Source organism: Rhinoraja longicauda, chromosome 10 (assembly GCF_053455715.1).
Source record: "Rhinoraja longicauda isolate Sanriku21f chromosome 10, sRhiLon1.1, whole genome shotgun sequence".
Lineage (NCBI taxonomy): Eukaryota > Metazoa > Chordata > Chondrichthyes > Rajiformes > Arhynchobatidae > Rhinoraja > Rhinoraja longicauda.
The window spans coordinates 41,816,057-41,840,179 of record NC_135962.1 but is presented as its reverse complement, the minus strand read 5'-3'; the positions used below and the strand labels follow the sequence as shown (position 1 = coordinate 41,840,179).

The window sequence follows — 24,123 nt, the reverse complement described above, 5'->3', positions numbered from 1 at the left end:
CTACTCATTCTGCCACTTCCATGGAACTTATAGAGTTGAACTTCATGGTCCCTCTGTACATGTTAAAGGTTTTGCCATTAGCTGCGTACTTTACCCTTGGGTATATCGAAGTGCACATAACATTTGCAAACAGATGAATTAATGGCACAAATAGATTTAAGCAAGTCTGATTTATGCAAATTACCATTAGCAACAAACAGAGTCTAATCACCTACCCTTGATATTCAATGGAATTGTTTCACTGAGAATCCACCAGCAGTGGACGCACCCTCACATGTGATAAAGCTTATCTAAAAGTTCATTGTGATAAAGCTTATCTACACTACATGTTCCTGTGCAGCCATAGACATGTCTTCACACCAAAACACTCTCCATCATGTGGTATGATATTACAAACGTGCTAACTGGGATAGATTCCGAGCAACTGAACCTGGCAGGACAAAATCGAGCATTCATGAGACATTGTGAACTAACATGACTGCAGAAATGTGTACCATCACTACATGTAAACATATGACGCAGCATAACTTTCCATCTACCATTACTTTCAAACCAGGGGATCAAACCTGAATCAATGAGAGGGCAATGCCAGGAGCAATACCAGGCATTCCTAAAGTTGGTGATGTACCAGCCAAGTGAAGCTGAAAAACTGGATTGCATGTGTGCATATAGATATTCAAGATCAACAGCAAGAATATTTATTTGTCATATATGTCACCTAAGATTTGTTTATTTAATATTCACAATAAAATTCCTACTTGCTACATTTTACAGGCATATTAGTTCCAAACAGCAATAAAAATATACAATAAATTATTACTTATTCTAAATAATTTGACCATGATAGTACAAAAATGCAACCGTAGTAAATTTAAATCAATCGCACTCTGAGCCCGTGGCCGGCCCCTGGGTGGATGTGGCTGTGGCCTGGGTCAGGGCCACGGAGGCATCCGGAGAGGACCATGCAGCGTTAGTGGAGAGGTTGGTGCGGCTTTCGATGATGGCGCCGACCAATGGACGAGGACGGAAACGTGGAAGTAAGGACATCGATGCCGAGGGAAGGAACAAAGGAGGACCCAGCATGGGGGGATCCGTAAGGGGGGGTGGTCGAACAATGGACAATGGGGACCTGGCATGGGGGCACCGCCACGAAGAACAATTGACAATGGACAATCCGGCGTGGAGGAACCGCCATGAGGGAGGGGAAGAACAATGGACAATGAAGGACCCGGCGTAAGGGAGGGGGGTGGAGGGGAAGAACAAAGGGGGAACTAGCGCGGGGGGGGAGGGGGGGAATTTGCAACTTTGTAAGTGCCCCTTATGGGCAACTATTTGCATACCTTGGCATGGTATGCAAGCAAAGAATTTCACTGTGACTTGTCACATGCGACAATAAAGTATTCAATTCAATCCAATTAATCAAATAGATTGGGAGGCTTTTTTCACCTGCAACTGGTGAACTGGTCACTTCAGGACCTGCATCCATTTTGTTCACAACATACCAAATACAGCCGACTCCAAAATAGGATTATATTCATTTTAAGGAAGAGGCTGTTTCTATTTATTTAACATATCTATGAGGTAATTTCATTAATCCTTCTTTGAGACAAGGTATATTTTATTTTCAATCAAGCATGCAGATATGTATTCGGAATACAAAATGTTGCGGTAATGCAAAACCAAGTAGTGAAAAGCAAGGAAGTGTCCGCCTACCTCAGAAAGAGTTGCTAAAGGGCCTGTCCCACTTAGGCGATTTTTTTAGGCGACTGCCTAGGACTGTCAAAGTCGTAGCAGATCGCCAAAATTTTCTTTTACCCTACGACAATAACCACGACAATGCTGAGTCAGGTCAAGATTACACCGTCTTCGGAAACATTGCAAAATTCCCACGCTTATCAATGCATCTCCGGCGTCCTAATTTTCGCTGAAATCACTGATAAGTCTGTAATTACTTGAGCGTTTTGAAATATAACATCTTGCCCGGGTTACTTGAAAACCAAGATTCATGGTAACAAGGCATAAACTGGATTGACTTCCAGTTTACTAATAATAGTATTAAGAAATTTAATTTTAAACGTGGTTAAATAGATTTTTGTGTAGTGTGTGGGAATTCTTTGAATATATAAGGGAGATGCATAATCTGGTTTCTGGGTTGCATTTCTGGGTTGGGAGCCTACTTTAAATGTAATCGCTGATGGCCATAAACATTGCGAAAATTCCCACGCTTACCTCACCATCAAACTGTCGCCTCCAATCTACCTGTCAAATGTCCTGACGGTAAATAAATTGGTTAAACACAAGTATTTAATGGTATCTTCAAATGACTTTACTTAATTTAATATTACGTGCTTCTAAATGCATCTAAGATAACCTAGCAAACCTGGGGACAGCATGCGACAGCGCCCGCAATAAACAACGATACCTGGCGACAAGCCAGCTGTCGCCTAGAAATTTCAAACCGGTTGATTTCTCAGCGACGCGCCGAGATCCACTACGATTCTTTGAAGACTCTCACGATCATGCCACCGACACCCTGGCGAACTGTCGGCGACAGCCTAGTCGCCTTAAAATCGCCAAAGTGGGACAGGCCCTTAACTATCATGCAGAGACAATTTGTGGCCTACTTAAGAATATTAGAAATTAGTGCTCTGCCATCGGTTAAGATCATGGCTGATTTTTTTACCTTAGTGTGACTTTCCTGGACTATTACTACATCCATATATTCCTTTAATATCCAGACATCTATCTTTTTCTGTCTTGAATGAACTCAGTGACCGAGCCTCCATGATGCTCACAAGTAGAGAAGTCCAATGAGTCACTACACTCTATGTGAAGAAACTGCTCTTCAGTTAAGTGATCATTATTCTGAGACCATGAATCCTGGTTCCAGGCTACACAAACATTGGAAACACTTTCCCTGCATTTACAAGTTCAGAAACAATCCAAATGTGCCAGGAGAGAACCAAGAATCCTGTAAATATCCCAGACCTTAGTAGAGACACCGTAAAAGATATGGATTTTCCAAATTTAACCATGTCTTTTTTTTGACCCTCTGCAATTTAAAACTATATACAAGCTTAAAATATTTGCAATACAGTTACAAATAGAACAAATGACTGGTTCTATATTCAAATACTTTGAAATACAAGCAGTAAGAAATTGTTTAGTGAAAAATGCATTAGCAGAGCTCTTTGACTAACATTAAGAAATATAATTGGAACCCATTGTCTGTCTGAAGGACTGGTTCATATGCATGTGGCATTTCATGTCAATATGCAGTTAGCTGGTTTTGTCTGCGAGATGCAGGTGAAGTCCTTAAGTTTGTATGTTCCCATTTAAAATGTGAGTTTGTAATTCCAGTGAAACTGACTCTCCATACACTTCGAGTGAACCTCATTCATCTGAAATCCCATTATAACAGTCCTCCCAATTTTACTTTTGAAATTGTGTTTCAAAACAGATCCCAGTCGGGAGAGGAAGAGAGAGCTAAAGTTCTGTTTGTTCACTCCAGGAAAAAGAGAAAATGTGCAACAATGTTAAATCAAAGGCAAATGACCAATGGGTTTCTATCTTAAAAAGTACTACCTCTCAGTCACAAAGGCACTGCACTTCAAGGAAGAGTGGTCCAGTCAGTTACCATCAGATGTCAGCTCGCATTATCACCAGTTGTGCACAAGTCCCAATCTGGGATTTAATAAATAATCAGTCTGAGACAGACTGGAGTTAAGGAAGGATGACCAGATGTTGGGATACATTAGATCGTAGTTAAATTCACAATAGGAGTATATGGGGCTCAGCTTGAATAGGACAGTGAAAAGAAATAGAAGGGATTCTTGGATGTCAGCTATGACATTAGGTTACTTAAATCTCTCAAAATTGAGTAAATGAATTTCTCCACAGAAGAAAAGAAAACTGCTCTGTTACAAGTTACTAAATCCTAAGATAACAGAAATATATATTTTAATTTACTTGTACACCATTTAAAATTAGAGGTTTAAGGATCTTTGTACAAATATCTTTGTAAGTGCCAGAAACAGTAGTGTTCAACATTTGTGAGATACATGTAGTGATATCTCGTCACTACATATAAAGAAGAAAGTGAATGTATTGCAGAGGGTGTGGAACACACTTAGGAGATTGCTTCCAGAGATGAAATGATACTGTCTTAGGGAGAGACAGAAGGCACAAAAGTGTTCGCCTCAGAGCAAAGATGACTAAGGGGGAATTTGTAGAATGTTTAAAAATATCAGGAATTTAGGAAAATTTAAGAAAAATTGTTTTCAAAAGCTCAAAAACTAAAATATTGATTTACATGATTGTCAAGTGTGACATGAGGAAGAAAACATTTGTGATGAAATAAGTGGAATTAAACTCAGTTCCTAAAAAGTAAATGGATAAAAAATAGCAAGAACATGGGGAAAACATGGGAATTGATACAAGCACCATAGGCTGAATGATCTCCAATTGGGCTGCACCATTCTATGATTCAACATTAGTAGACCCTATTTAAATAATTTTACAAATTATTTTTATGAAAGCAGTACTTCGAAGTACAGGAAGAAAAAAAACCAAAATGCTATTACACTCGTCTCTTTTACCATATCTGAAAGGTACCGGATCAGGAAAATTTGTATTCCAGGTATTTGCTTGTTGCTGCAGGTATTCTATTCTGGGTTGTTCACACAAGCTGATACTGTTGCAGAGAGGAACTGCCTCATCGCGTCCTAGAAACTGTGAAGATATACAAAGCTATATTCACTAATTAAATTTATTATGTGGAACATTCATAGTTCCTTTTATCATGAATGATGACCTATTATTGAGAGGCAACTGTATAACATTTATACACGTTTCAAAAAAGAGTAAAATTATCAATAAGTTAAAAAATATATATTTGCACAGAAACAAATCTCATAACAACAGACGAATTACATCTCTAAAATTGGTAATAGCTCCTGAAGACTCAAAATAATTAAGGATGCTAATGGCAATGTATAAAGCACAAGTTGCAAAACAGTACCACAATCTGAAAATTCAATGGGTATTTGAGGGAAACTTAAAATCTCACTTTCTCAATGGCATTTTAACCTGGGAAAGTAGATGAATCATCAAATATCATACTTAAAAATCAATGATATATTTTTGCCAATGATCTACTGTGTTATTGGATATTTTCAATCACAATTTATAGATGGTTAAAAATTGTATCACTCAAGGCAATAACCCAGATTCATATGTAAATAATAGTCCAACAACAGATTCTGCAACAGGATCTGACAGTGATTTAATTTAATTTAAATAAATCACTCTCTGGGATGTCTTTGGACAGCAATTAGTACTTGTACTTAAAGGATCTTCATGTTTAAAGTCCGAGATCAGATATTGAAAATATATCCAAGACGTCATAAAGCAAACAAATTTCATCATAGGCAAGTCACAGAGAACAATGAACACCTTGTTACGGGCAGATCACCTTGTACTTAGTAGAATTTAAAGAAATAAGAAATTATTTATTTGAGATATTGACTTTATAGAGTAGATGCGATAAAACTTTCCTCCACTGTGTGTGTTGCTAGGAGGCACAGTCACAGGATAAGGCCTTAAATGTTTCGATCAGAGATGATAACAAATTTCTTTATACACGGCTGTTAATGCTAGTTAGGGCTACGGATTATCAATTCTTGAGTACATTGAAGGGTGAAATTATCTGATTTTTGGGCATGAGAATAAAATGATAAATATTTAGATTTATAAATTTGGATTATAATGTTTATGTTACTTTTGTTTTGGCACTGTGATAGAGGTGGGACTGTTAGTTCTAAGGTCATAGTTAATTAATGGGGAACTGGGCCTGCTCATCACAACATTAGGATTAAGACATGAACCCTTAAGATTGTGAGATCTTAAATTCATCTGTCAAGTATTACAGAGACCCTCCAAAGTAGTCATTGCAGTGAAAACTTTTCTTTTGAACATTCCATTGATCAGTTCTATCAAATTTTGTATGACAGCATGACATTGCCCAATGTTGCCTGAACATTGCCCATATGTGCTTATGGTGCAAAGCTGTGAGCAAAGACTTTGATCTAATCACATGGTCTTTGGTATATTATGGGTCCCATTTCCCGCCTGAAAATGGTGATATCATGACCACTGCTAAGATGCCAGGCTTGATGTATTATGCATGATTACACAGCGGCTGAGAGTAATATCTTCTCTAACTGTTTATATCTCCACATTAATAGGTGATGCCCGACAAGAAACATGCATGCACTCAAAGGGACTTTACATCAAGCAATTATCATGAGACCTTCGGTTCATTCACTATTTTTAGCAGAGAAAGAATGATGTACACCCAGCTCTCTTGGACTACATTATCTATTGGCATATAATGCAGCTGTGAATGTATTGATAAAATTAGCTGAAGATACTCAGCAGATCAGGCAGCATCTGCAGAGAGAGATGTATTCAAGGTGGAATAGTTCATGTTTGAGTTTAATTTACTGAAATGTTACATACCTTATATGTTTCTGCTTTTTTGAAGCCATCTTCAAGAATACATAGGATTTCATTCTTTCTACTGGATATTTCTGGATCAAATATATAAAACAGGTATTCCAGCATCTTTTTGTAGTTTCTAAATAAGGACAGAAATGGACAGGGCAATATGATTTAACTGAAATAAACACAATAATTCTGCACTAGACATGATTAACACCAAGAGAACCTATGCCAAACATTGTTACACTATTACCTGACAATCACTGAGCTAGTATTTTAACAATGCTTTAATGATATCAGCTGCTGCCTGGAAGTCAAAAACATGGTAGGTATTTAAAAAAATTCCATGTGAAGCTCTCTTCCTCTCCAACAGTTACCATTTTCACAATTCATATCTAAAGACTTCCTACAATGAATTAACAATGTAAAAGAGGAAAAGGGATTACAAAAGAAAAAGTGATTCAGAACTAGAATGTGGCAGAGAGAAGTAGGTAAGATACCATACCAGCAGTTTACCATCAGAGAAGATTGGAGGTGTGGAGAAAGAAGATCCTATTCCATGAAAAGAATGTTACTTGTTATGTTCTTAAGAAATATTTGGTATCATAATTCTACGAAATTAGGGCATCAACTTTTAATTGCATTGTAAGAAAAATGGTAAAATAGGCAGAGGTAGACATTTAAGTTATGATTATTATTTGTTGATCAAAATGCGTAGTGTGCAGTCTTGTTTGTCCATGTTACAAAATTATTTGATTATCTGTGGAAATATTGAAGAGAACTGGGAGCACGAAATTTACTATGTACATGTAATTTCCTTCTTTCAGTCAAGAGTCAACAGTGTTTAATTGTCATATGTACCGAAAGGAATGAATTACTTCTTACTTGCACCAGCACAACAGGTTTGTAGTACTCAATAAACAAATCACAAAAAATGTTAATACATTTTTAAAAATCAATATAGTGCAAAACAAACAAAAGCCATAAGTTGCTCGTGCAACCAAGACATCTCGTAGTTCAAAGTTTTGTTGGTTTAAACTCTTATATTGCAATTTGTTGCACCGTTCGAAAGTAAAAGGACTTCTCAAAACCAACTGTGTACGTTTAAAGTAAAAAGGATTCAGAAAAGAACATAAAATTCAAGTAACTCACTCTGGTTTATATGATGATCCTTCTTTGTTCAAAATGGAATGGATCTTTTCCTCATATTTCAGCCTTAGAATTCGATTGTGAACTCTGATTATACGATTAATTTTTAACCCTGTTACTCCAAGTCTTTTGAAATCCCATGCACAGAATCGTGATAAGATTACATCATAGCAAGAAGTGAACCTGTCATAGGAAGGTATAATATATTCATTTATATCTAAATTTCTTGAATGAATTATAGATCGGAAGTTTCCTCATGCAAGTAAAAGTATTGTAAATACTTTTTAAACTATGCAACCCTAAACTATGGTATACAGTAAAATTTTACATCTAATTTTTAAGTATTGGTAAATATATTTTTCTTTAAACCAGAAAAAGTGGAATTCTACTTTTCGCTAATAATAATAAGCATCATGCCTGAATAACCCTGCACCAAATATATATGTGCACGTTTACATCACAAACCCTGCTCCGAATAAAGGTTGATCACCTGAAATTGTTTATTTGAATATTGAATCTCAAAGACTGCGATGTTCCTGGACAAAAGATAAGCTGTTTTTTCTCAAATATAAGTTAAAACGGTGTTGGAAGCCTAGGTCAGTGTCAGATTGGAGCAAAGTATTAAAGTGACACTCGATTGGAAGTTCTCAGCTACTCTTATACTTTATACATCTCCAATTCCATCTCAGGGGATAGTTGGTAATCAATATCCATTATAAGCCCATATACTCCTGCAGCTACCTCGACTATATTGCATCCCACTCTGCTTCCTGCAAGGAATCTGTGATGTATTGCATTGGATGGATACATGCAACAATATGGTAAAGCTGCGCCTGCGCATTGCGAAAATACAGAGTTAAAATGGCGATCTTGTGTCCAGATGTGTCATGTTCTGGTCTCCAACTTAAAGCATGCTTTTGAGAATGATACGAAGTAGAATGTATCATTAATTGGCGACGAGGATGAACTTGTTTTGAAGTTTCGCCTGGTGACTTGCTGTTGTGGCTACCATGTCTACTTTTGGCTCAATAGGGGAATTTGATGTTGCACATGGCGACTGGGTGCAGTACGCCGAGTGCATTGAATATTACTTCCTAGCCAACGACATTACAGATGCGGGAAAGAAGAGGGCCATCTTGCTTTCCGTGTGTGGTGGACCAACGTACAGACTCATCTCGAGTCTACTTGCTCCACAGAAACCTGGGCAAGTCGAATATTCTGAGATTGTGTCAACAGTCACGAATCACAAAGTCCCGAAACCGTCAGTCATCGTCCAGCGTTACAAATTCAACTCTCGTCATCGTCAACCGGGTGAGTCAGTTGCTGATTATGTGGCCGAGTTACATCACCTCGCTGAACATTGTGCTTATGGTTTGAATCTCAATGAAATGTTACGTGATCGTTTGGTGTGTGGGATTGATGATGACCGCATTCAGCGTCGATTATTGTTGGAAGCCACACTGGATTTCGACAAGGCACTCGGTATCGCCACCGCTATGGAGACGGCAGACCTCAACACGGCTGATCTACGTGACGGGAAACAAAAGCCAAGCCAAGCGATAAACAAAATCGTGAAATCAAGGGGGCCTCACAGTGGTCAGCCCAAGCGGGGAACCGTAAGAGGATCTTCGTTTTATCGCTGTGGTGGCTCTCCCCACGCTGACCCGAACGACTGTCCAGCGAAACAGGTGGATTGTTTCAACTGCGGGAAAAATGGGCATTTCTCACGGGTGTGCAAGTCGAGTGGGAGAAATGCTCAGAGTGGAAGGGAAAAACAGCAGAAAAAGCAGTCAGCCGGAAAAACGGCAAAAAGCCACCAACTGACCGAGGAAAGTGATGTGTATGGTCTTTATCATACTAAAAGTGAGAAGAAGAAAGTTACTCCTTTCACTGTGGATATGTGTGTGGGGGGAAAGACTATCCCCATGCAAATCGACACCAGAGCTGGAGTTACGCATATCAGTGAAGACACGTGGAAGGACCAGTGGCGGAAAGGTGAAAGGTTACGCCTTCGTGATAGCACCGCGGTTCTCCGTACTTACACTGGAGAGAAAGTGGAATTGTTGGGAGAATGTTCGGTGCCCATCTCTCACAACCAGCAAATAACGACGTTCAAGCTGCTGGTAGCGAAGGGGGGCGGGGCCAAGCCTAATTGCCCGTGATTGGGTGAAAGTTCTGCGACTCATCTGGCAGGAAGTGAACCAGGTCAATGTGAACGACCACCTGCAGAGCCTCCTCTCCAAATACGGTGACCTCTTCAAAGCGGAACTCGGGACGCTCAAGGGTGTCGAAGTCGACATCGACATCGACATTGACCCGGCCTCCCACCGAAATTCATCAAGGCTTGACCAGTACTACTGACCCGTCGCGGTCGCGTTGATCGCAAATTAGATCGCCTATAGGAAGAGAAAATCATAGAACCCGTTCAACACTCGAAATGGGCAGCACCGATTGTCTCCATTGACAAGGCAGCTCGATCTGATACGTATCCGTTACCTCGGATTGATGAGTTGTTTACAAAGCTGGTGAAGAGGAAGCAGTTCACCAAACTTGACCTGTCGCATGCTTACCAGCAGTTGGTATTGTCGTCCAGATCCCGTGAACTGGTGACGATAAATACCCATCGCGGTTTGTTCCAAAACACCAGAATGCCGTTTGGCATTTCAACAGCACTGGCTGTATTTCAGCGAATGATGGACAATCTTCTGGCGGGGATTTCTGGAGTTGCGGTGTATCTGGACGATCTGCTCATCACAGGTAGTTCCGAGGAAGAACACCTCGACAACCTCGAACAAGTCGTCCGCAGGCTCCAAGATACAGGCCAACGACTGAAACGGGAAAAATGCGTCTTTCTCGTCAATGAAGTCCAATACCTGGGCCTTAAGGTGAGCGCTGAAGGGCTGGAGCCAGCAGATGAATGAGTCAAAGCCATCGACGAGCTGGCTGAACCGAAGAACGTCAGAGAACTGAAGGCGTTCCTTGGGATGCTAAACTATTATGGCAAATTTCTGCCTAATCTCTCAACCATGCTTGAACTGCTTCATCAACTGCTGCGCAAAACGGTTCGATGGCACCAGCTGGGGACCAGCTCAGCGGAAGGCATTCGCACAAGCTAAGCAAGGCCTGAAATCGTCCAAAGTTCTGACGCACTACGACAGCATCAAGCCGCTCGTTCTCTCCTGCGACGCCAGCCCTTACGGAGTAGGGCCATTGCTGTCACTCGTCATGGAAGATGGCATGGAAATGCCAATAGGCTATGCTTCACGCAGTATGAATAACACTGATCGTGATGCCAGATGAAAGAGCGACCATTGGGGACAAACAATTCTCGCAAAAGTTGCACCACGATTCGCGCCCAGCACGAGAATTTGAGCAGGGAGAGAGCGTGCTAGTGCGCAACTACGCGAGGGGGAAGAAATGGGTACCAGGACGCATCGCAAAGAAGCTAGGTCCTGTCTCTTACCAGGTCGAGGTTCGCGTCAACGGTGTAGAAATCTGGAAATGTCATGCAGACCAGATTCTGAAACGCAAAATTGACTCCCCCACAACCAACGAAACGGGAGATTCGATAGATTTCGACATGGGTACGCCCACGGTGCGCGATGAAGACCTCAATGAAAGAAGCGTTGCACATGAAAACTTTGACGAAAGCAACCACGATGACACCGTCGAGGACGCGACATCAGAGCGCAACAAAGAAAGCAATTCAGGGCGTAAGCAGCACCCAAAGCGAAATAGAAAGCGACCGGATTACTACGGATTCTGAAAATGGACGATTTTGACAATGGACTTGACTTATACGGACTCGGTTATATGGACAATGTAAATGCAATGAAAATTTGGTTATCATTAATGGAAAGGATTGTAGCATGAATACTCTTATTCGGCATTTTGGGTTGGTTAGGTTATTTGGTTGATAGAATTACATTGAAGATGATATTCACATTCAAAATAAGAATTGGATATGTAAACTTTGATTTGGGATTTAATTGGATACAAAATGATGCATGTTTTTGGGCTTACTTAAATTGGGTTTTGTTATAGAAAAATACTTTGGAAACACAATGGATATAAAGATCATTATGATATTGGATTGTTTTATACGTATTAGTATGCTTTAGATGGAAGAAAAGTATCACAATTCTAAGGGGGGAGATATGTGATGTATTGCATTGGATGGATACATGCAACAATATGGTAAAGCTGTGCCTGCGCATTGCGAAAATACACAGAGTTAAAATGGCGATCTTGTGTCCAGACGTGTCGTGTTCTGGACTCCAACTTAATGTGTGCTTTTGAGAATGATACTGAGTAGAACGTATCAGACTCCATTGTACCAATTTCTCTATCATATCTATTGTGAACATGACTTTTTGCAACATTGCCTTTTGATGTCTTTATTTTTCTTATGCATTTCTTCCCCTCTGTCATGATGACAGGGCCCTTAATCGATTACTTTATTTTTTGCATTCCTTCTCTCACCTCTCCCATCCCAGTCAGGACATGGATCGGGTTCCCTTGTCATCACTGTGTTCCACACCAGTCTCTATATTCAATGGATCAGCCTGCATAGCTTCTCCCACATTCAATGGGATTCCACCAAGAGATTCAAGATAGCTTTATTTGTCATCCAAAAAAACGATTTTTTTGGACGAAATTCAGTCACCCACAGTCCAACAATAAAAGCATTAAAATAGGCAGATTACACAATAAAGCATTAAAATAGGCAAATTACACAACCCCAAAAACACACAAAAAAAGAAACATCCATCACAGTGAGTCTCCTCCAGTCCTCTCCTCACTGTGATGGAAGGCCACAATGTCTTTTCCCTTCCCCTGCCGTCTTCTCCCGCGGTCAGGTTGTTGTGGTTGCAGGACGCGCCGGACGGTCCACCGGACCATCAGACACATCTTATCTTTCACTTCTCTTTCAGCATTCAGAATGGACTATTCTCTCTGGAACGTCTTGCTTGCTCTTCAACCAGCTATTCTCTTCCTCACACCATTTCCCATTCAACTGTGGAAGGCAGGCTTACAAGGTGAAGCAGCAATTCACTTGCAACTTCTTCCAATCTAGGGCACAGCATCTGGTGCTCAGCTTGTGGTCTCCTTTACTTTGGAAAGAAGTCAAAGGTAGACTGAGCAGTTCTGTTCAGTGTCCAAAATTGACCCTCAGCTTCCAATCGCATATTATTTAAATTCTGTCTTGCATTCTAAACTGCTTTTAGCCACCTGCACAGTTTCAATAATGCCCATTGTAATGTAGAGGAACTGCACCTCATTTTCTGCCTTGGTACACTGCTGTCCTCATGACTATTGAATTCAACAATTTCAGTATCAACCTTTGTTTTCTGGATATTTTAATTCTGGTTTCTTCCCCTTGATCTTGTTCCCTCTTCTGTCATTAACTGTCAGTATTTAAAGCAATGGTTACCCTGACAACATTGATCTATACCCTCTGTTTTCTAGTGTTTCCTGCAACTTAAAATATGTTTGTTTTTCCACTTATCTGGCTCTGATGAAGGGTCATTGACTTAAAACGTTCACTCTGTTTCTCTCTCCACAAACTTACCAGATCTACTAAATGTTTCAGGACATTTCTATACCTTTCTTTTTCTTTGTGAGAAATGAAATGCACAATGCTAAAAGGTTATAGCTTTTTGAATTGGTATTGGTTTATTATTGTCAGGTGTACCAAGATCACGGTAAAAAAATATTGTTTTGGGTGCTATCCAGGCAAGTCATACCATACAGCAGTACATTAGCAAGTGCAAAAGAGAAAGAAAACAGAGTACTACAGCTACAGAGAAAGTGCAGATAAAAAATAGTGCAAAGGCCACAAAAAGGTAGATTGGAAGATTGGGAATTTATCCCCAGCCAATGAGAATTCTATTCAAGAGTCTGATAACGGCAGGGAAGATGAATCGGGTGCTTTGAATCTCTTTTCAAGCTTTTGCATCTTCTGCATGACAAATTTCTTACAGTTGTAGGCAGAGCAGTTGCCATACCAAACTGTGATGCATCAGCATAGGATGCTTTCTGTGGTGCATCTGTAGAAATTGGAGACATGCCAGATTTCCCAAGCTTATGTGTAAGTAGGGATATTAATGTGCTTTCTCTGTCATAGCGCAAATGTGTTTGGACCAGGACAAAATGTTGGTGATATTTACACCTCGGACATTGAAGACTCGATCATCCCCAATTTAGCACCATTAAGACAGACTGGGGCATGTACACCACTTTTCTTCCTGAAGTCGATGACCATCTCCTTCATTTTACTGATATGGAGGATGTTGTCTTAATATTAAACTACAAAGCTGTCTACTTCCTTGCTGTCCTCCATCTCATCGTTGTTCCACATCTAACCCGCCATGGTGTTGTCACCTGCAAACCTGCATAGGGAGTTAGAGCAGAATTTGACTACACAGACATGTGTGTATAGGAAGTATAGTAAGGGATTGCGAATGTAGCCTTGCAGGGCATCAATGTTGAGATTTATTGTAGAGAATAGTTTGTCACCCATCCTTACTGATTGCAGTTTATGGATCTGGAAGTCAACGATCCATTTGCAGAGGATTTTGATAAAACCTAGGTCCAGGAGTCTGTAAATGAATTTGGTATTACTGATGAATTGGAATTATGGTGTTGATTGTAGAGCTGTCGTCAGTAATTATGAGACTGATGTTGGCATTTTTGATATCCAGATGTTACAGAGTTGAGTATTGGGCCTGGGAGATGGTGCCTGGTATGGACCTATTGTCCTGCCAGTCGGTCCACACAGGTTCCGAAAACACAGCCTGGAAGATTGGCGGGTGGCAAGTGTTGTGCCTCTATTCAAGAAAGGCTGCATGGAAAAGCATAGGAACTACAGGCCAGTGAATCTAACATCTGTGGTTGGAAAATTACTGGAGAATATTCTGGGTGATAAGAGATACATGCATTTGGATAGACAAGGGATGATTAGCGATAGTTAGCATGCTTTGTACGTGGGAGATCATGTCTCATGAATCCTTTTGTTTTTTGAAGATGTGATCAAAAAGGTTGAAGAAGGCAGAGCTGGAGATATATGGATTTCAGCAAGGCATTTGACAAGGTTCCGCATTGTAGACTGCTCTGGAAGGTTAGATCGCATAAGATCCAAGGAGAGATAGCTAATAGATAGAAAATTGGCTTCATGGAAGAAAGCAGAGTGTTATGGTGGAAGGTTGTTTTTCAGACTGGAGGCCTGTGTCTAATGTTGTGCCTCAGGATTCAGTGCCGGGACCATTCCAGTTTGTCTTCTATGGATGTAAACATCCAAGGCATGGTTAGCAAGTTTGCAGATGACATTAAAGTGAGTAGAATTGTAGATAGCAAAGATGCTTGGAAAATTTGAAGCATGATCTTGATCGGTTGGGCAGGTACACGGAGGAATGGTTGATGGAATTTAATAGAGAAATATGAGGTTTTGCATTTAGGGATATCCTGCAAGGGCAGGACCAACACAGTGAATGACAGGGCTCTGGGGAGTGTTGTAGAGCAGAGGGATCTAGGAGTGTAGGTACATAATTCCTTGAAAGTGGCATCACAGGTAGATAAGGTGGCCAATAAAGCTTTTTGCGCATTCCCCTGCATCAGGAAAGAAGTATAGAAGTTGGGAGGTCATGTTACAGTTGTACAAGACATTGGTGTTGACAGGTTTGGAGTATTATGTTCAGTTTTGGTCACCCTGTTATAGGAAAGATGTTGTTCAGCTGGAAAGGATGCAGAGAAGATTAACAGGGATGTTCCCAGGACACGTGGGCCTGAGCTTTAGGGAGAAGTTGCGCAGGATAGACCTTTATTCCATGGAACGTAAGAGGGTGAGGGGTGATCTTATAGAGCTGTATAAGACCATGAGAGGAATAGATAGGGTAAATGCACAGACTCTTTTACTCAGAGTAGGGGAATCAAAAACCAGTGGACATAGGTTTAAGGTGAGGGTGGGAAGATTTAATAAGAACACGAGTTTCTTTTTTAAAATATAAACGGTAGTAGATATATGGAACGAGCTGCCCGAGGAGATGGTTGAAGCAGGTACTATCATATTGTTTAAAAAACATTTGGACAGGTACATGGATAAGATAAGTTTGGAGGGATATGGGCCAAATGGATTAGTGTAAATGGGGCATGTTGGTTAGACAATAGACAATAGGTGCAGGAGTAGGCCATTCTGTCCTTCGAGCCAGCACCACCATTCAATGTGATCATGGCTGATCACATTGATCAGTGTGGTCAAGTTGGGCTGAAGGGCCTGTTTCCATGCTGTATGACTCATGTCTCCATGATATTTTGTTTGCAATAACCTGGAAAAGAAATTCAAGAGAATTTGTTTATGCAACATAAGGTTTTCTTCTAGACACCTGCTATGTAGCAATGTCAGCAAAAAGTTACAAGCCATCACTTATTTGTCAAGATGGGTCTGGTGTAGCTGGATCTAATCTCAACATGTCTTTGCATGTGTAAATATCACAGTAAACTTGTTAAAGTCTCTTCGATTTTAATAAGCTTAAACTTCCTCCCTCATAATATTTTTGTTATGTTCATGTTTGGACATGAAGCATTGCTATGTTGGCAAACAGGATAGAGACAATGCAATTAAAATGGGAAAGTTGCACCTATTAAATTGTCATGAGTGTGTTTTTTTGGATTATCAGAGAAAGAAGCAAAGTGCAAGGAGATATTGACAGAATATTGCAAGTGATCACCGGAGTGAGCTCTATCTCAAATCATCTAGTTGAGAATTAGTACTAATTAGAGTTAAAGAGTAGTTTGCAAGAGAACTGTTGCAGAATGAATCACCTATGGAAGAGAGATGCCAGGAATTAGTTAAGGTCTAAAACAATGACAAGTATAAAATGTAGAGTTCATATTACAGTGTGGTTATAGTTTTAAAATTATCAGTAATTTCATGTGCATTTTTTTTGTTGTATTTATATTTAAAGTATTTGTAATGCAAGGTCAATTTTAAAAAAGCTGTTTAAAAGAGTTCCTGTTTGTGTTAATCTGCGTGTCTTTCCCCATGCAGATGAGTTCAAGCCGCAGGAGAAACTACCTACAGTGTAGGCAGTTCCAACCTCAGTAAATTCATGAATATCAACCTTTATGATTGAAGAAATGTATTTATTTTGTTGAATCTGATCTCCAACTCATCTCCAACTTGAGAAGTGGAGGTTGAAGCATCATACAATCCAGTCCCTAATATCATAGATCATACAGCACAAAAATAGGCCCTTCAGTACAAATTGCCCATGCCAACTAAGTTGTTATGGTACCTGCCCCATCTATCCCACTAAACCTTTCCTATCTATGTGTCTGTCTAAATGTCTTGTAAAAGTTGTTACAGTACCTGCTTCAACTACCTCCTCTGTCAGGTTGTTCCATATAACCTCTGTGTAAAAAAGTAATCCATCAGGTTACTATTAAATCTTTCCCCTTAAACCTATGCCTTTTGGTTCTTGATTCCCCTACTCTGAGTAAAAGACTCTGTGCATATCTATTCCGCTCATAATTTTCATACCATGATCCTGTGACTCAGTAAAAGCAATATTATTGTTGAACTACTGAAATGAATTAAAAATACAAGTGTTGTCAACCCAATGGAGTGGGTATAATATAACCAGTTATTTCTGCAAAGAGTAATGTATCTTTACCCAAGGCGATGAAACTTTAGATGTGATCTCTACAGAATTTTAGTTGTTACTGTTCAAATAATATTTTAATAACATTGCCATGCAGGAATGCAAGATATATTGCTGTGTATTTTGCAGGTGTCACCATACCACATATCGGAAGGAGTGCCTTCTTCAAAACGAATGTTTCCCACGGTTTCCAGTTCAATTAATAGAAACAGAATACTCAAATTAAAAAACTCAGTTGCTGATTTTACTTCCATCTCATAGGCATTTTCAGTTCTGCGGAGTACAAAAATGTCTAATGATATATTTGTAAAACATGAAAAATGTTACGTTGGTATATTATGTATTTTACACAGTCCATCACGAGATGTTTGATATTATCCACATTATTCAAATTTTATGTCTGAAAAATGAGGTACTATAATGCTACTGGGTCTGTTCAAACACCGTTTGCCCAAGTATGCCATGCCTCCATTGGAGATCTCAATCTTCAAATAGTTCTCACCCTTCATATTTCCACCGTTGTCTGCCTTGATCCTTGACACAAAAGTTTGGATGACATTTCACTACCAGTCACTTCCCATCGCTCTCTGACAAAGCCCCAGTCTTACTCAGTTCACTCCAAATGTAATGTTCTGATAGCTCTTCAGTTATGTCCCTTCCCCATCACCAATGCCAGAGTCTGCAATTCATCTCCTCTACTCTCACCATAAGACAATACATTATATTTTATACTTTCACAGGAATTTATAGTCACCCATCATAGAGACATTGTTTCAGAAGTTAAACCACTCACAGAATAAAAGTGTATCAGAACCCCTTTACTCACTCGTCCAGCCTTGTGTTCCAAAATGTTGATCTTTTATTCAGAGCATCCAATTTTTGGGTACATTTCTCCTCTGCTTTATGATCTTCTGTAGTTTTCTTCCTAGAACTGCCACTGCTTTGCAATTCTTCCATCTCACCTGTATGCTTCAACCCATTCAGTGAAGATAGTGCAGAATGTTGCGTTTTGCTCATTTGGAACATTGTCAATTCAGATTCTAGCTGTTTCAAGAATATTGGTTTGTTATCTATTTATTGTTTTGATTGTCAAAATCTCCAATTTTTTCAGTAACTTGTTTAAAAAGTAATAGTCAAAAAGATGAGTCTTCGAGCTTGACTCCAGGTCTAATTGACCATTTCTTTAAAAAAATACTCTAAAACATTACAAAATGCTAAACAATGGCTGCGTTATCATTATTAGGTTTACATCCAATCAACTATTTGCTACCTCATTGTCTGATCTGTGTCAATGAAAAATTCTGTGACAGTACACTGCATATACCTCTGGGTCAGGATCAATTGGAAAGAATATTTGGCAAATTATAAGCAGTCTGGGTGAAAGACAAAGAATCTGAAATTGCCGGAACATCTGAAGCAGTAAATGTACTCTCTTTTAACTATAGAATAATAGATATAATACTTTTCATAAAGATTTGGATAAGCAGACCAACTCAAAGTCAGACAATTAATAATTTCTTGATTATTTTCAGGATAGATTTCTAAAGCAATGCGCCACTTGCTCATGAGTATAGGAAAAATAGATAAATCAGATCACTGAGCAATGGTGGAACAGCGATAGAGTTGCTGCCTTACAGCGCTTGCAGCACTGGAGATTCGGGTTTGATCCCGACAATGGATACTGTCTATATGGAGTTTGTACGTTCTCCCCGTGACCTGCGTGGGCTTTCTCCGAGATCTTCGGTTTCCTCCCACACTCCAAATACATACAAGTATGTAGGTAAATTGGCTTGGTAAGTGCACAAATTGTCCCTAGTGTGTGTAGGATAGTGTTAATATGCGGGGATAGCTGGTTGACATGGACCCGGTGGGCCGAGGGGCTTGTTTCCGCGCGGTATCTCTAAACTAAACCGAAGAGATGGTACAGGAGGGAGAGATTCAATAGGTTCTGAGGAAGGTGGGTCCTTTAATCCAGGCAGGACAAGGACTATTAGCTTCATATGTTGGCTAGTATTGCTGAAGGGTTTAAACTGTAAAATAAGGGGTATGGGAACCTAAGAAGGATTATAAGGGAAAGAAGAAAAACATAAAGTAAAAGTCACTGAGGAAATTTAATCTTAAGAAATGTAATTTAAGAGAATTAAATTTTAACTACATCTTAAAATATTAAAAACCAATTATGTATCAACAATCCATGGAAAACTAAAAGGTTATAACATAGTTAGAAAGAATCATTCAGAGCGCATTCACCAGAAAATGTTTTTTTCCCCCACAGGAAAAGTATTGTAATGGAAAAATATTTGGATACTATGACATACGATGGGAAAACTATATTTAAATTCAGAACTAATATCATGACAAAGTAGGAGACAGTGTACTGTTACAGAAAAGGAACCTGGTTACAATGTAAATAATGTAATAAACACACCATATCTCTGTATATGAAGGAAGGAAATTAATTGCTGGGTTCAATGTGCTGAGAGATGGCTTCAAGATTTTCACATTGGGCATTCTTGGCTGCATCCAGGATATTGGAAAGGTATACCCATCTTGAGAGCAATGTTAAAAATTCTTGAGGGCTTCCAATCCAATCAACTCAAAAAACAATAGAGTAAAAATCTGATAATCTGACACACTAGAGACTTCGGCAATATGGACTATCAGATTTTCCAGACTATCAGATGTCACTGTAACATCTTTAGTGTACGATGTAAAATATTATAACATTATATTCCTATTTCTAACTTGCATATTTAATTCACTTTTTAAAAAAGATGTTACACATTAATTTAATAATTTTTCCAATGAGTGTAGCAAGTCAGAAGGGAGTGTGGGGACCAGGGACCAGGTGAATTGGAAGAGAATAAGGTAATCATCAGCTGGTGAACCTGATGCTAAATCAATGGGATTTCTAGGTAAAGATTATTGGAGTTTTATTTAATTTATTTAGGATATTAATCTTAGTTAATTAAGGTAAACATTTTGTTTAACAGAGAGCTGAAATTTGCTTCTATGAGTTCTAAAAAAGAGCAAATTCTGTGTTATTTATCCTTATCCACCAGAAAAAAATGAAAATCAACTGAATACTTTTATTATGTAATGAGAAGAGACAAAATATATACTTTTGGCTGAAGATTACTTCTTTGTAAGGTTATGATAATCAATGTACTTACATTTTTAATGACAAAGTTGATGGTTTTTAGTCGTTCCAGAGGTATTTCCTGCAGGTAACTTCGTTGCTTCTTCAGCCTTTCTATGATTTCAGCAAGTTGATACTGAACGGTCTTTACACGCATGCTGTAATACATGGTCTTTTTCATCACAGTTGACTGAAAGAAAAACATAATCGATTAAATCGTTATATTTATTTTGATTCTAACATTAAACAGAAAATTAAAGGTAATATTGAGGTCATTTCAGAAATATTATTAAAAACTCAATAAATATTTCCCTAATTGCACCTTTGAAAACGATCAAAAAGCTACAGGAACAATTATGTTGCATAATTTAGCATCATAGAGTTAATTATTCATGTCCAAACTTGAAACTATGCTATTTTAAAAGTTAAATAACATAAACAGATTGATTGATAGTTTATTGTCACGTGTACCTGGTACAGTGAAATTCTTTCTTTTGCATACAGTCCACAAGTATGCAAACAGTTACCACATAAAGGGTGCTGACAAAGTTACAAAAGTATTCAATAGAGCCGCTCTTCCGTTCCCCCCCCCTCCCCCCCTCCCCCCGCCCCCATCCTCGGTTCTCAGCGGCTTCCCCACGCCAACTGAAATAGTTAAACATTAAAGTAGATTTAACCTGGTATACCAAAAACAAAATGAACAGGAAAAGAACCGAGACATGTTTTAAAAAATGAAATCAAATGTATATGAAGTAGGAAGCATCACACAAGCTGTATGATTCCAGTGTATTAGCAAATTCACCCATACATCTGAAACATTATAACCCAATTTTGAAATATTCTCATATTGGCATTAAAAATAAAGTGAATACACACTGAAAACCAGTTACAAATAACTTAATTACCTCAGCAAACTCCTTGACTTGTTTACCAGAAACATCGTAACTATCTAGTTTCAAAAGTTTGGGTAAGTGGTACACAACATGTGTGGTGTAGTTACAAAGAAGAGAGACCGGATTTGCAGTATACTGTGGGTCTCTTAGACTTAACTCTTGAAGTTCAGGTAGTCTTGTTAAATTAGTGAGTTCCTAAAGAAAAAGAAAACATTCTGGTTGACGGAATCACTTCGGTATTGTTCTTAATGAAGAACAGAAGTAGGAATAGGTCATATGACCCCAGAACCTGCACTACCTTTGAATAAGATTAGAATTTATTTTGTAACTTACCTGAGCTGTTTCCAAACCACACTGATTTGGAATGGTCCAAAAATCTATCCTCAATCAGAATCTTCCAAAATTTGACTAAACAAAGTTCTGCTCATCACATTCTTAAATTGCTAAACTTTTCTCTTGAGAGCAAGACCTCTGGTTACAGATGCTCATAAGTATGATTATGCGTAAGTACAGTAACTTTTACTGAACTGTATGCAAAAATGAAATTTCAATCTAACGAGGTACATGTGACAATAAAGTATCATTGAACCATTGGTTAAAGGATTCTTTCGCAAGTGGCACAGCACCTGTCCATGCAGCCTAAGGCACAATCTTTGAAATATAAAACAATGCAACACAGGGACAGAACAAACAACTCACAAAGTCTGTGCTGAACTTGATGCCTAGTTAAACTAATCTCTTCTGCCAGTATATCATTTATATCCGTCCATTCCCTGCATATCCACGTACCTATCTAAAAGCCATCTGTCTCCACCACCACCTCTGGCAGGGGGGAGGGGGGGAAGGGGGTGAGGGGGGGGGGGGGTGCTGCACCAATGCAGGTTTTGGCCCAATGGGTCCACTTGGTCTAGTCTCCTTTAAATTTTGTCCCTCTCACTTTAATGCTTGCTAGCCTTGAGATTTCCACTCTGGGAGAAAATTCCACCAATGCTATCTTTGCCTCTGATTATTTTATCATTCTATCAAGTCTCCTCTCAGCCTCTGATGCTCTAGAGGAAACTATCCAAGTTTGTCCAAACTCTTGTTATAGGTAATACCCTCCAATCCAGGCAGTATTCTGGTAAATCTCTTTTGCACCCTCTCCAAATCCTTCCTGTAATGGTCATGCCATGATCACATTGAATGGCGGTGCTGGTTCGAAGGGCCGAATGGCCTACTCCTGCACCTATTGTCTATTGTAATGGAGCAACCAGGAATGCACACAATACTCCAAATGCAGCCTAACCACATGCAAGATGACAAGTAGCCGCATGCAAGATGACAGACAAGTAGCCACAGACAAGTTTAGAATGTGGACCATTGCTTGGCAGATTACCACAACAATTAGAGGAAAAAAATCATTAATTATTTTTCTTGATAGCATGGTTGGGAAGAAATGTGTGAGAGAAACTCTTACTCCTATTTGACTATTATTCCATAACGATATCAATTGAAATAACTTAGCACACAGGAGGAATTTCAAAATAATATTTTATCCCAAGGACCACATTTCAGATATTACAGCATTGTTTCATTCCTACAAATAGTGCTAACATAGATGATGAACCCAATTCCTGGAGTAAAATAGTTTGCCAAAATATTCAATTGCTAACAATTGATCAATTTGTACCTTCAAATTACATTAGCAATATTCCAGCTAACATATAACATCCAGACTCCTTAAAATGAACAGGTAAAATAGCCCTGAATCCTGAGACCACACCATTGCCTATACCCTGATAACCTGTGGCAGATTACGGTTGTTAAAGGCATTTAGAACTGGTTTAAATTTCTCTAATTGTCACATATGTATGCTGTTCAAATTGGTATATATAATACTTAAATATCTTTAAAAAACATTTAAAAAAACAACGTTGAAAAATTATGAAATGATTAATGCCTAAAATAAACCAAAATATACTTACTATCACATATCTTTTGTCACCGGGCCATTGACTCCCTTCAGTCGAATATGGCTGCAGTTCTTAAGGCAGTGAGTGTATCTACTGTATGAGGGGCCAGATGCAAAATGTATCAGGTCCCTCTCCTCCACGTGTCTGTGCTCTTTTGCAGGGTTCAATGGTTTACGAGTTTGACCATGCAACCAGTTTTTTTTAAATGTGTGACTTGCTCAGTACATTGCATGGTTGGAGTCACTCACAGGAATCAAAGTAAATAATGTATTTACTGTAGTTATCCCAATCCAGCACACACTGTGTGGTAAGCCATATTGTCCCAGGACAGGATTAACAGTTTTGATAGCTTCTTTATCCAGAGAAATATTGACATGATCCCCCATGTGCAATAGATTATACAATCAAAATTCATTTTTCAAAGAGAAACATTCTGATATAGACTGCTTTTAATGCAAAATGAGATTGAATGGCAAAATTTGTACCTTAAAGGAGCTTATTCTGTTTCCTGACAAATTAAGCCATTTTAGCTGAACATTGTAGTCCAAAGATTTACCTGAAATTTAAAATATTATTTTGATATATTAATGGTTTCATTGGAATATTTAAATAAAATTAGTTTTGATAAAGTTACTAAATGGAATCCGTTATTTTAGACAATAGACAATAGACAATAGGTGCAGGAGTAGGCCATTCAGCCCTTCGAGCCAGCACCGCCATTCAATGCGATCATGGCTGATCACTCTCCATCAGTACCCCGTTCCTGCCTTCTCCCCATACCCCCTCACTCCGCTATCCTTAAGAGCTCTATCCAGCTCTCTCTTGAAAGC

General features: G+C 39.0%; 1 protein-coding gene across 1 annotated transcript in view; it reads right to left on the bottom strand.

The window, feature by feature from the left end:
• The window catches only part of lrrc9 (leucine rich repeat containing 9), a 106,390-nt gene that overhangs the window by 69,611 nt on the left and 12,656 nt on the right, over nucleotides 1-24,123 (bottom strand). The window contains exons 6-13 of the mRNA XM_078407194.1: nucleotides 23,779-23,849; nucleotides 21,354-21,536; nucleotides 20,483-20,638; nucleotides 18,136-18,353; nucleotides 17,451-17,582; nucleotides 7,654-7,833; nucleotides 6,520-6,637; nucleotides 4,599-4,731 (exon numbers count right to left, since the gene is read on the bottom strand). Of these exons, the coding sequence (XP_078263320.1) occupies nucleotides 4,599-4,731; nucleotides 6,520-6,637; nucleotides 7,654-7,833; nucleotides 17,451-17,582; nucleotides 18,136-18,353; nucleotides 20,483-20,638; nucleotides 21,354-21,536; nucleotides 23,779-23,849 (1,191 nt within the window). The remainder of the gene's footprint in view (nucleotides 1-4,598; nucleotides 4,732-6,519; nucleotides 6,638-7,653; nucleotides 7,834-17,450; nucleotides 17,583-18,135; nucleotides 18,354-20,482; nucleotides 20,639-21,353; nucleotides 21,537-23,778; nucleotides 23,850-24,123) is intronic.